The following is a 12677-nucleotide window of genomic DNA, read 5'->3' as shown; positions in this document are numbered from 1 at the left end:
GCAATTCTGATATGAGAGTTATGAGGAGGCATGTTGTAGCAGTTGAATTTAAGTCTCTGAAGGTCCCCTAACCTGGACTTGAATCTCTTCTCCATAGCTTACTAGTGGTGTGACCTTGGGCAGGTGACTGTAGTCTCAGAACTTTGATATTCTTGTCTATAAAATCAGGATAGTAATAATATTAAGGATTTTAGCTGGAAGTAGTAATAATTAAAAGCACAATTATTGGGGACCAGATACACCACCTAGAAGTTAAGAGCACTGGCTGTTCTTGCAGAGAACTTGGGTTCAGTTTCTAGCACCCATGTTGAGGCTCCCAATCATACATAATTTCAGTCCCAGGGGATCCGATGACCTCTTCTAGCCTCCTGGAGTACTGAACACATATGGTCTACAGACATGCATACAGACAATACATTCATACACATAAAGCAAAACCAAACCACATTAAGCACAGCATACCCCAATGGAACACCGAACAGTTGCTCAGTGAGCTTCGCCCATAAATGGATGCACAGGACAGTCTGCAAGTCACAAATGCATGTTGTCGAGCCCTCCCGTCTTCACATGCAGAAACCAAAGTCAGGGTCTACTGCAGCCAGCAAGGCTGGAGAAGGGACAAGATCAAAACTGCTCTTTATGGCCATCTGAACCACTTTGTGACCTGGGTTCTCACCCAGGCCATCTGCAGAGGAAAAGTGATCAACAGCCAGGCTTGAGACTCACACAGGCCACCTGTGCTGCTGACTACCTGTGTGAACTTGAGCATGCTACTTAAATGTCTTCCCTCCTCTTCCTGGCTTTGTTTCATTGTTTTAGATAGTGTCTCATGTAGCCCAGCCTGACTTCAAATTCACTATTTTGCCTAGGCTGGCCCTAAACTCCTGGTTCACTTGCCTCCACTTCCATCGCATGCTGGGATTATAGGATACAAACTATTGCTACTTACATTTCCAAACTTAGTTTCCTTAGGGAAGAGTGGGGGTGACTAACATCTTTCCCAGTGAATTGTTATGAAGATTATATGAGCTAATTCATAGCATTTTTAAAAGTGTCTGACACATGGCATGAGCTAAAAATGACAGTAAAAATAATTAAAATAACAAAAATAAGCCTCTAGGATTCTAAATTCTACTTTGCTTCTTGATATGCTTTGCAGAATATATTTCTGGAGATAAAATAAGAAGGAACTTAATAGGGGGTAGCAAGAAAGTTTTCAATAGAGATAAAGAATAATACCAAGAGGATAAAGGTTTTATATATATTCAGAAAATATTTTTGAGGTAAGATAGCAATGACTTTGCATAATTAATTCATGTGGGATATAAGAAGAAAGCCTATTTATTGTGGAATTCAAAGTCCAACACAGAAGTTATATTTAAAAAAAAAAACTTTTTCATTTAATGGGCACTCACTGACCACTGGTTGAATTGGCTGATTACATGTGATAAAGAGGCTTCCACTCCCCTAGGCATAGCTCTGGCCATGCAGTTCCTGCTCCAGACTTTCCTGAGAAGTGTAGCTCTCTACCATCATCAAAGAAGTTTCTTTCTACAGCACACAGAGACCATTACAGAAATCCACAACTGGTCAAAGTGCAGAAAACAACAGGCTGTGAGGTACCAAACCCCAGCTGATACATCTGCTTTGCAAGCTCTACACCTAAGACTCGGGGAACCTTGCAGAAGAGGGGGAGGAACGGTTGTAGGAAGCAGAGCTCCAGGATGTCTGTTGTACAGTGACCTTCTATATGTGACAGGGAAACTGCACCTGTGAAATCCCAACAGTGTGACTGCTTTAACAAGATTTGCATAACAACAATGTCAGTGGATAGGCCAACATGGATGGGGAAATTGCAGGGGTCCCCACCCCTAGATGAAGAGCTACAGTCAATTAAGGACTGCAGGGAGAGGGGGAATCGGTCTTCTCCAGGGACAATCCCCCTGATTGGTTATCTAATCCCAAGTAGTCAGTACTAAAAAGATACACAAAAGCAACACTAAGTGGGCTCAATTGGTTGCATAAATACATTCACATACATACACACATTCATATACACTTTGTTACATATATTTAGGTAACAATAATAATTAAAGAATAAGAGACCGTGGAGCTGAGAAAGAGTGGAGCTGGAACATGGGAGGAACTGGAGGAGAGGACAAGGAGTAGAAATGAGGTAAATATAATACTATAAATTTCTCAAAATATTTTAACAATATAATTATATTAATCTCAAAAAAGAAATAATTTTAAATTATAAAATAGACACAGGTGTTGAGAAAAAAAATAATAAACGTGATAGGAAAAGCTAGACAAGGTATACCATGCTTGTAATCCCAGAATTTGGGAGATAGAGGCAGGAGATCATCCTGGGCTACGGCCACACAGCAACTTTAGGGTCAGCTTGGGCTGCATGAGCACTGTTTTAAAAACACACACACACACACACACACACACACACACACACACACACACACACACACACACACACACATTTTTTAAAAAGTATTTTTAAAGTAAAGTTATTTATTTGGGACCTGGAGGTAGGGATCTGGTAGAGCTCTTGCCTAGCATGCAAGATGTTTACCAGTACAGTCTAAATCAGACACTAATTACAAGACTGTAATCCCAGCTGTAGGAGGCAGGCCCATCAGAAATTCAAGGTCATTTCTTTTGCGTAATAAATTTAAAGACAACCTGGGCCGAATGAGATCTATATCAAAAAAATGATTTTTATCCGATGTTGGAGGGAGATGAAGTCCAGAAATTTGACCTCTGCTCTCTCCTTGGCCTCATTATGAACAAATGAACAAATACAAACCTGTGTGACCACAGAGAAGACACAGTAAAGGAGTGCCAGGCCTGGGGCCCAGTGCTTTGCCTTCAGGTCTCTCATGGTTCTCTCTACAGTGGTGTGGCTTTTAAATGATAGAGCTAATAAGACTCTGCTTCCTTTAAAGTGAAGGAAATGGTAGTTACAAAACTGTAGCTATAAAACATAAAACCAAGAAGAAACCCACACAATCCAGGCAGGAGGAATAAGTATCTTGAACATAGTAGAACAATCCGTTCCTTGGAATAATAGCTAATGAGAATACTCAGAGGGACCAAGTGGTTACTACCAAGTTTCCAATGGCTTCAATCTTATCTCAAGAAAAATTCACCCAAACAGGAAAGGATAAAGCTAAGAGCTTTCAAAGGAGACTAACGACCAAGATGAGAAAGCCGGTGTCACAGAACATGAGCTCCAAGTCATTGCAAATCTCTTGGTCAAGGTGAACTGCACGTTAGGCTCAGAGGCAAGTGTGATGATGAATGAGGAGGAGGTTTGTGAGTACTTCGGGCCAGTGCTAATCATTAGAAGATAGCTCTGGATCTCATTTCCTTTTGTTTAAAGAAACTATCTGGCAAAGAACTGAATCAGCAGAAATTATGATTGATGGAACTTCTGTCATTAGGTACCCACAACGACTCTTGTGTCTTAAGAGCTCATCATGGCATCACCTCTTTGGTTTTACCCAAGGTCGGCATTGTGGATAGCAGGATGTGATCAACGAACAGCATGAAAGACGCATGGGACATGAAGGGTTTTATCTGCTGCATCCAGGGTACAGCCATCCTTGCAGCAAAGTAGAAGCTTGAGGCCCAAAGGAGGCAGGAGACACAGCACCACATGCTGGGTGACACCAGAAATGCTGCCTGACACTGCCTTGCTGGGTTCAGCTAAGCACCACATTTCAGAAAGGATTTTCAGCAAATGAAGTCATGTAGTAGGCAAGGAAGAAGTTGATAAGAGACTTTGGAAATCTCCGTGGAAGAGTAAAGATACTGGGTACTTTCACCCTGGAGGTGAACCTCCATGTACAAAGTTTTGTATGCAACAGTGTGGCATACAAAACAGGTTCTATCTGGGTGTGGTGGCTCACTCTTGTAAGACCAGCATTCAAGGAAGTAAGGGAGGAAGAATCAGAAGGTCAAAGCCAACCTCAGCCACACAAGACTCTTCACATAAAAACAAAAATAAACAACAACACCCCCAAAAGAAAATATAGGCTCTGGGGCCAGGCATACTTCCATGTGAATCTTGGCTGTCAGGACTAAGCTACTTGAAGAAGCTACTAAATCTTTCTGTGCTTCTTTCCTCACATATAAAGTGGAGGGCTAATGTAGGTGAAATGCAGTAATGTGTAAAGTACACGGTATGTAACAAATGCTTAAGAACTATCAGCTATAATGACATCACCAAGAGGGTGCCATAGCTGTCATTGACTCCCTTTTTCCAAAGGCGCTTTTTCTAAGCATGCAAACTAAAGTTCTTAAGCTTCATCTTCAGAAGCATGTGCAGCAGCAACACCACCGATCTAATCTGTGTGATGTTGCTCTGACAGTAGAACTGAGACAGAAAGTCCATTTTTTTGTTTGTTTGTTGACTGTCTCTGTAATCTCAAGTAGTCCAAGATAGCCACAGGCTTCCTGCACAGTTTACAGGCATGTGCCATCACATGCTGCTGAAAGATATAATCACTCCAAATTACCAGAAATTCTTGCCATTCTGGAGGCTGGGTAGTCCAAGTGGAAGGCAAGGGCCTCCGTGCTCTCATGACATGGAAAAGGGTGAAAAGACAAAGAAATCAAAGGGGCCTACTCATCCCTTGATAATGACATTGATTCCATCCTCAGGCCTCTGAATCTGATCACCTCTCTGTGGTCCCATTCCATAATACCGTTACAGTGGAAATAACCTTTCTGTGTGAGTTTGGGATACTTTTAAAGAAATAATTTTGTCGGCCAGTGTGAATCTCAGAAATCAGAATTCTTTCCTTTAAAAAAAGTGTTCATTTATTCTTCTACGATTTCATACCTATACGTATATTGATTGTGTTGTCCCTGTTATCTAGTCTCTCTCATACTTTCTTCTTCCCTACTGAACCACTTGTTCTTCCCAACAACTTCATCTTCTATTTTCATTTTCCTGTGTGTGTACGCATATGCTTGTGTGTGTGTGTGAGAGAGAGAGACAGAGAGACAGAGAGACAGAGAGACAGAGAGAGACAGAGAGAGAGAGACTGCATTTAATTAGGGTTTCTTGCATGAGTATAGGTGTGTAGGACTGGTAGATATTTACTTGAGGAAGGGCTACTTATCAGTGACTATACCCCTGAAGACTATGACTCCTTATCTCCCCCTCGCAACCATGAACTTCCTAAAGCTCCTTAGGGAAGCATGGGGTCTCTTGAGCTCTTTGCTCATCCATGATGGAATGTTGATGGATCTAGTCTTGTATAAACATTGCTTGGGTAGCTACAGTTGCTGTGTGTTCATGGATACAACTGCCAGGTCATGTCCAGAAGATAGCACTTCATAGCACCCCTTTCCATCCTTTGGCTTTTAGATTCTTTCCTCCCACTCTTCCTGATGTTCCTTGAATTTTGGAGGGGTGTTACAGATGTTTCACTCAGGGCTGAGCACTCATAGTCACTCATTCTCAGCACTTTGGCAAGTTATGAGTTTCTGCATTAACCACTGCCCATCGTAAACAGAAGGTTCTGTGACCAAAGCTGAGCAGCACTAATCTATGGATATAAACACAAATACATAGAAGGCAGCTTGACATCATGTTTTTTTTTTCAACACAACACAAGTTTTATGTTCTTCCCTAGGTTTTTCCCTATGACTTTCCAAGCCAGGACTTTACATTACCATGCAGGAATTCCTCCTGTGGAGTGCGGATCTCAAATCCAGTTAGAAAGTAGTTGGTTACTCCCATAAGAGTTATGAACCTATTGCACCAATGGGCACATCTTGTCTGGCAGATTGATATTCAAGTTAACACCTGAGTAAGACCACTGATGACTTTTCTACTCCAGAAAATAGTATACTTATTTTTTTCAGTAAACTTTCTTTTTGAGTCAGGCTGGCATGGAACACACTATGAAGCTCAAAGACATGCCTAAGCACATTTTAGCCAAAACACTCACAAGGTCATGGTCATCAATATCATGGCCTCTATTAGATATTTAGAACAATAATGGGTGTGGAGTTGTCATTCTGTCCTAACAATACCTTCTTCTGGAACATCTCCTGGAGGACCTGCTTTGAGGCTGTGTGACAGCTAACTATTTTAATAAATAGAAGTATTTAAGTCCTGAATGACATAAAATATATAGTATACATATAAATTGGTAACAGTCACTTTTAAACTTGGTAAGTATTATGTACTATACATAATTGTGCACCCTCTACTTTTATGTAACTAGCAATATAAGTAGGTTTGTTTATGCCAACATTGCCAAAATGAGCAATACAGTGGGCTGCAACATTTTTATAGCTAAGACATCACTTGAGTGATAAGAATTTTTCTGTTGCAGTATAGTCTATTCTTGAATGAAATTGTTATGTAGCTCATGACATCTTCTAGTTTGGGATGCTATGAATAGCAGATTAAGAAATATGTTTTGTACCAAGAACATTAGAGTGAGCATAAAACAGCAGTAGGAAAAAGACAAGACTGGGCATGGTGGAGCACATCAGTAAGCTAAGCATTCGAGAGGTAAATGCAGGAGGGTCATTCTTGTTAACCTGGTGAGTTCAAGGTTGTCCTGGGCTGTCTGAGACTACCTATCAGGCAGATTCTATCTACTTCTATCTATCTGTCTGTCTGTGTGTCTATCTATGTATAAATGTATACACACACACCATCATAGTCAATAGCACAATTCAAAGTGCATTTACTTGTACATTAATAGAATTAAATGTATTGCTTTAGGTAATATCAGTAACAATTCAGTTGTGCACATGTTAATATTATCTGATAAACTCCAGATATAAACATTTTAACTTGCAAGATGCTGGTTGCTTAGTAACTATTTTACTTCTTGAATGTCTTAGAATCTGTTACATCCCAACGATACTTGTTTTGAATTTATTTAAAAAAAAATTTGTGTTTCATTTTACTTTGTTTTGCAAAAGGTTTACCATCAGAATGTGAGTGTTGTAAAAACCACTAGTACCTTGAAATGAAATGGGAAAGAAAAAGACATCAACATTGTTTTCATTGCACACGTAGATTTGGGCAAGTCCACTATTGGCCATCTGATCTACAATGTGGTAGACTTGATAGGAACCACTGAAAAATTTGAAAAGGGGGCCACTGAGATGGGAAAAGGCTCTTTCAAGTATGGCTGGGTCTTGGACAAACTGAAAGTCGAGTGTGAATTTGGTATCACTATTGACATCTCCCTGTGGAAATTTGAGAGCAGCAAACATGTGACTATCATTGATGCCCCCAGACACAGTCACTTTATTAAAAAACAAAACAAAACATGGTTACAGATTGTTGTGCTGATGATGGTGAATTTTGATGCTGTTTTTTCCATGAATGGGCAAACCTGTGAGCATGCCCTTCTCGCTTACACCCTGTGTGAAACAGCTAACTGTTGGTGTTAACAAAGTGGATTCCATGGAGTCACACTAAAGCCAGAAGTCAGCACCTACATTAAGAAAATTGGCCACAACCCTGACACAGTAGCATTTGTGTCAATTTCTACTTGGAATGGTGACAACATGCTGGAGACAAGTGCCAATATGCCTTGGTATAAAGGATGGAGAGTCACCCATAAAGATGGTGGTGTGGGTAGAGCCACACTATCGGGAGCTTTGAATTGTATCCTGCCACCAACTCATCGACTCACATGTCTGCAACTGCCCCCGCAGGATGTCTCTAAAATTGGTGGTATTGTGCATATGTGTGGCAGTTTTAAGTTATTAGTTTTTAAAACCAGTATTTTTGTTTGTTTTTGAGATTATAATTTAATTACATTTCTCCCTTCCTTTTCCTTCCTCCAAGTCCTTCCATATATCCCTTCTACTTTCCTTCCTTTTCATGACCTCTTTTTTTTACTAAGTGTTATTGCATACATTATATACTTGTACACACAAACACACATATATATATATTCCTAAATATAACCTGTTGAGTCCATATAATATTACTTGTATGTGTGTTGTCAGGGCTGACTGTTTGACACTGGACAACCTGCTCTTAGCTTTACTCATTTGCTTGTAGTTCTTTGTGTAGGGGTGAGGCCTAGTGGACTCTTTCCTACCCAGTTTGGCATGTCCATTGCTGTCATCCTTGTTCAGTTCACATTTGGGAGGTCATATTGGTGAAACTTTACCATCACAGCTTCTGAAGTTGCTAGGAGACACAATCTCACAACAAACTCCCTGGTCCTTTGGCTCTTACAATCTTTGTGACTCTCTTCTGCAGTGGTCCCTGAGCCTTAGATGTGGGAGTGTTTTGTAGATGTGTAAGTTGGGGCTGAGCTCTACAACTCTGCATTTTGATTGGTTATGGTATTCCGTAATGGTTTCTCTCTGTTGCGAAGACGAGTTTCCTTGCTGAGGGGTGAAGACTACACTCATCTGTGGATATAAGGACAAATGTTTATGGACTGTTGTTAAGGATTGTGCTGGTTTAGTAAATTAGTGGTTGTAGATTCTCCTCCGCTAAGCTTATGACTTCACTTTTCACTAGCACTGAGTAGTTGGGTAGGTTTCCACTCTTAGGCATGGTACCACTCTTGTTGAGTGGGTGTTAAGTCCAAGTAGAGGGCTGTTCCTTACTGTCAAGATAAACAACTTAATCAGAAATCTGCCAGAGAATTCTGAGAGTCATTGAGAAAGTTCAATGAGAAAAAAAATGTGGGTTTTTTTTTTTTTTTTTTTTTTTTTTTTTTTTTTTTTTTTTTTTTTTTTTTTTTTTTACAGACAGTAGACCAAGCTGGCCTCAAACTCCTGATCCTCCTGCCTCTACCTCCCATGGGCAGCAAATATTAGCATGCACCAGGATGTCCAGCTCTAAGGACACATCTGAGCTTTCTCTCTACCTTCAAACTCTAAAATTGACAGTTGTCAGTCAGTTCTATGAAATACTCTTTCTTGGACTTTTGTAAATTTCCTTCTAAATTTTCTAGTTGCTCCTTTTCAGTACTTTTGTGGAGTCACATTTTAAAGGCCAGAGTTATCTCCTATCCAGCTTTTTTCTGGGAGTAACTTCAATGTGGCAACTGTTTCTATTCCCATTAATAACTGACAGACTCCTGTCATTGAAATCTAGGCTAGCTTTCTAGGTGCCATTAGAGACTCAGATGTCTCAGGTATGCTTTTGAAACTTCGAGAGATTTGAAGGAATGTTTTATGTTTTGGTTTGGTTTCTGGTTTATTTTAGGGTGTAAATTGTTTTATTCTGTTTGTTTTGTGTTTTGAGTCTTATTGTATAACTCTGGCTAGCCTAGACCTTGTTATGTAGACCTGGCTTGCTTTCAACTCAAATGAATCCTCCTGCCTCCACCTTTGTGAGGACTGGAATTAAAATTTGGGCTACAGAACCCAACTCTGCTCTTAAAATTTCTGTTAATATTTGAAATGTCTTTCAAATTTGAGTGTTTCTGGCATTAGCCATTGCCTCTTGTCTGGTCAAGGTTGTCTCCAGAGTTTGGTCTCTTCAAATCATTGCTTAACTGAATTTAAAGTTTTCAGCTACTTTCTGACATCATGGCATAAGAGTTACATGGCTACTGGCTTCAACAGGCACCTTCCCTGTTCATACACCACCCTCCAGTCTGTGTCACCTCCCCTGTCTCTCCCCACACACAAGTGTCCCCTCCTTTGGAAGAGGACCACCTGCTCAGTCTTCCCCAGGGACTCTTTCTCAGTTGGTTTCACAATGTTTTCACAGATGTTTTGTCTTAGGTGTTGTTTGTTTGAGACATGTTGTAGCCCAGGTTTCTTCAAAGTCATTATGCAGTTGAACTCTGGCTCTTCCTTCCTCCACTGTCTTGAGTGCTGGGATTATAGGCATGTGCCACTATGCTGAGTCCATTTGGACTAGGGATGAAACCCAGACTCTTGAGTATGGTAGGCAAGCACTGTACCAATTGATCTTCATCTCAGCCCTATGCATTATTTTTAACAAAATAGGTTTTTTGTTTGTTTTTGTTGTTGTTGTTGTTGTTTTGGGTTTTTCGAGACAGAGTTTTTCTGTGTAACCTTGATTGTCCTGGAACTCTCTCTGTAGACCAAGCTGGCCTAGAACTCACAGAGATCTGCCTGCCTCTGAGTGCTGGGATTAAAGGCATATGCCACTGCTGCCTGGCTTAACAAAAAAGTTTTAAAACTAGAAAAAAATAAACATAGAAAATAAGAAAAAAGAAGGATAGACCTGTCTTTTCACAGCTCTTTGGAGTTACCTTTATAACTACAGTTGTCCATTCTCCATTACTCCACTATAAACTCCACAAAGCCTAGCACCACTCACCACAGAACTTCAGATTTGGTCTCTTGAGCAAATATTCTCTGGGATCCTACATTACCTCTGTGTGCAAAAGATTTCTATGAGACCTTCTCAGAGACAGCACAACCTTATGGCTAAGGGTGCTACTTAATTGTTCTAGAATGAAGTTTGACAACAGGATTATCTAAATATGTAAGAGGGGTGAGGGGGGAGAAAGAGGGGGAGAGAGAAGGGAAGAGGGGGGAGGGAAGCAGCCCTGAAGGAAGGAGAGGGAGAAAGAGAGACTAGTTCCTTATTAGGAACTTGGGCAAATCTTTCTGAGTCTGCTTTTTCAGTGACAACATGGGTAGCACGCACACACACACACACACACACACACACACACACACACACACACACACGTTCAAGGCTATCTACAGAATTAAATGAAATTGTACAAAAGGCTGTGGCACAGTGCCTTGTGTACACAAGCAAGCTCAATAATTCGTGGTTATTTCTGGGCTTAGTGCCTAAAAAACCGAAGGGATGGGTAGATGAGAAGTGACTGAGGTCTTTCCAAACATCCACAAACTCTGGATCCTCTGTCTCCTGTGCTAGGGAAATGCTGGCAACCCTTGCCTTTCCAATCAGCTGCTTAGAAAACCTATCAGGACCTGTGAAGCTCCAGGTGAGCCTCAGCATCTTTCCCAGGGGGTCATGCATCTGCCCTCACTTCTGATCAGTGCCTCCACCTTCTCCAAATCACCGCCGCGCTGGACATCCATTGTTTGTTGGCAAATCTTGGTTTCAAACCTCGCATTTGGGCGCGTGATGTCCTTAGGCCCGCGGTTTCTCCTTAGATCGCTCTTTCCAAGTTCAAAGAAGGTACTGAGATCTCGGCGGGTGTGGTCCACCTCCGAGCCTTCGCTTCATACACCCAAGAACGTGCATTAAACCCACGCGGGGCTCCAGAGGCGGGGGGCGGCAGCGGGGTGGGGGAGGGCGGTCGGGGGATGCTGGGTTTGCATCTGGGCGGAGGAATGGGGTGTCAAGAGCTTCTGGCACGAGTACCCGCTAGCACTCTCTGAGTCTGGGTGCGGCCACTTGCAGCCTGGGGTCCGGAACGGAATCAAGCGCTCCTTCTGTAGCGGGCAAGCGCCCTCGTCTCCGCGCCCCCCGCCCCCTCCCACTGGCGCGTCTGCTTTGAGGCCGCAGCGATCCCGGGTCCTCAGCGCGCACCCCTGACCCGGCCCCGCCCCCGGCGGCAGCGAGTAGCGGGCGGAGCGCGGAGAAGCGCGCGGGGCTGTGCGGCGCCGCCTCCCTTCCGCGCCGGGGGAGGAACGAGGGGCCGCGCGGGAGACGAGAAAGCCCGAGCGAGCGACTAGCGGAGAGCTGCATGCAACCGGTGGGAGGCCGGCCGGCTGGCGCTGCGGCTCAGGCTGGGAGCGCGGACCGGCCGGCGGCGGTGGCGGAGGCTCTGAGCTGGCAGGCGGAGGGCTTTCTCCCGCGCCCGCCCGCCCGGCGCGGTCCGAGGATGCGGGGGGGCGATGCCCGGGGCCAGGGACGCGCTCTGTCACCAGGCGCTGCAGCTGCTGGCCGAGCTCTGTGCCCGAGGGGCCCTGGAGCACGACAGCTGCCAAGATTTCATCTACCACCTGCGGGACCGTACCAGACCCCGGCTCCGCGACCCAGGTAAGCGCCGCCGCCCGGCGCGACCCGAGGGCCCTGGGATGGGGACTTGGGGCCGCGCCAGGGCCTGAGCCAGGAGAGCAAAGCAGACTGGAGGAGGGCAGGGGGTGACCATTGAGCCCAAGGAGGTCTCCAAAAGCAGCGCACCATGGCCTGATGCTGGAACCGGGCGGAGGCTGCTGCGCGGAGGCCGAGCCTGGGTGGGCTGGGGCATGCTTGGAGGAACCACGCCCGCCACCTGCGCTTTGCTCCTGGGGGCGGCTCCTGAGCTCCAGGCTGCGCCTGCCACCTCACCCGCTGGCGCCGGAGAGCTAGGGGAGGCCGAGGAGGCCTCGGAGCTGGGAAAGGGACTGAAGAGCCAAGGAAACTCTGGGAAGTTGGGAGTTGGTTACAGCCAAGCTGCAGCTGATTCCCACCCGAAGCTGCTCAGCCTGAGTGCCCAGTTCCTCTCCCTGCTCTGGGGGTGAGAAGGACGGGATAAGATCTTGCCTGGGGCCGGGCTCCGGAGCCTCATGTCTAGGACAGCTGGGCCTGAACTCTTTCCCTGTATGTCACAAGGTGTGCAGACGCTGAGGCCTCAGTTCCCAATTTGTCCCGCTGCAGCAGTCTGGCACACTGGAGTGGTGGGCTTCTGGTGGTATCCTATGCAGCTGGCAGTTGTCCCAGTGAAAGTTGTGAGGCTCCTAACTTTGGAAAGTTCATTTTCTTTGGCATC

General features: G+C 44.2%; 1 protein-coding gene and 1 pseudogene across 3 annotated transcripts in view; both read left to right on the top strand.

Moving 5' to 3' along the window:
• Positions 1 to 7020: 7020 nt before the first annotated feature.
• On the top strand, positions 7021 to 7808 carry LOC128123859 (elongation factor 1-alpha 1-like; annotated as a pseudogene).
• Positions 7809 to 11358: 3550 nt separating this feature from the next.
• The window catches only part of LOC128125217 (synaptotagmin-9), a 223787-nt gene continuing 222468 nt past the window's right edge, over positions 11359 to 12677 (top strand). For 2 of the 3 annotated variants that reach the window (XM_052762377.1, XM_052762379.1), the window contains exon 1: positions 11706 to 11965. In XM_052762377.1, coding sequence (XP_052618337.1) covers positions 11821 to 11965 — 145 coding nt within the window. In that variant the 5' untranslated portion in view covers positions 11706 to 11820. Of the gene's footprint in view, positions 11966 to 12677 lie in introns of all 3 variants that reach the window. The other variant, XM_052762378.1, reaches the window with a different exon arrangement.

The sequence above is a fragment of the Peromyscus californicus genome, unplaced genomic scaffold, assembly GCF_007827085.1.
Source record: "Peromyscus californicus insignis strain IS unplaced genomic scaffold, ASM782708v3 Scaffold_4__1_contigs__length_199733344, whole genome shotgun sequence".
NCBI classification, from domain to species: domain Eukaryota; kingdom Metazoa; phylum Chordata; class Mammalia; order Rodentia; family Cricetidae; genus Peromyscus; species Peromyscus californicus.
Note: the sequence above shows the minus strand (reverse complement) of the source record. Positions and strands in the feature narration are given on the sequence as shown.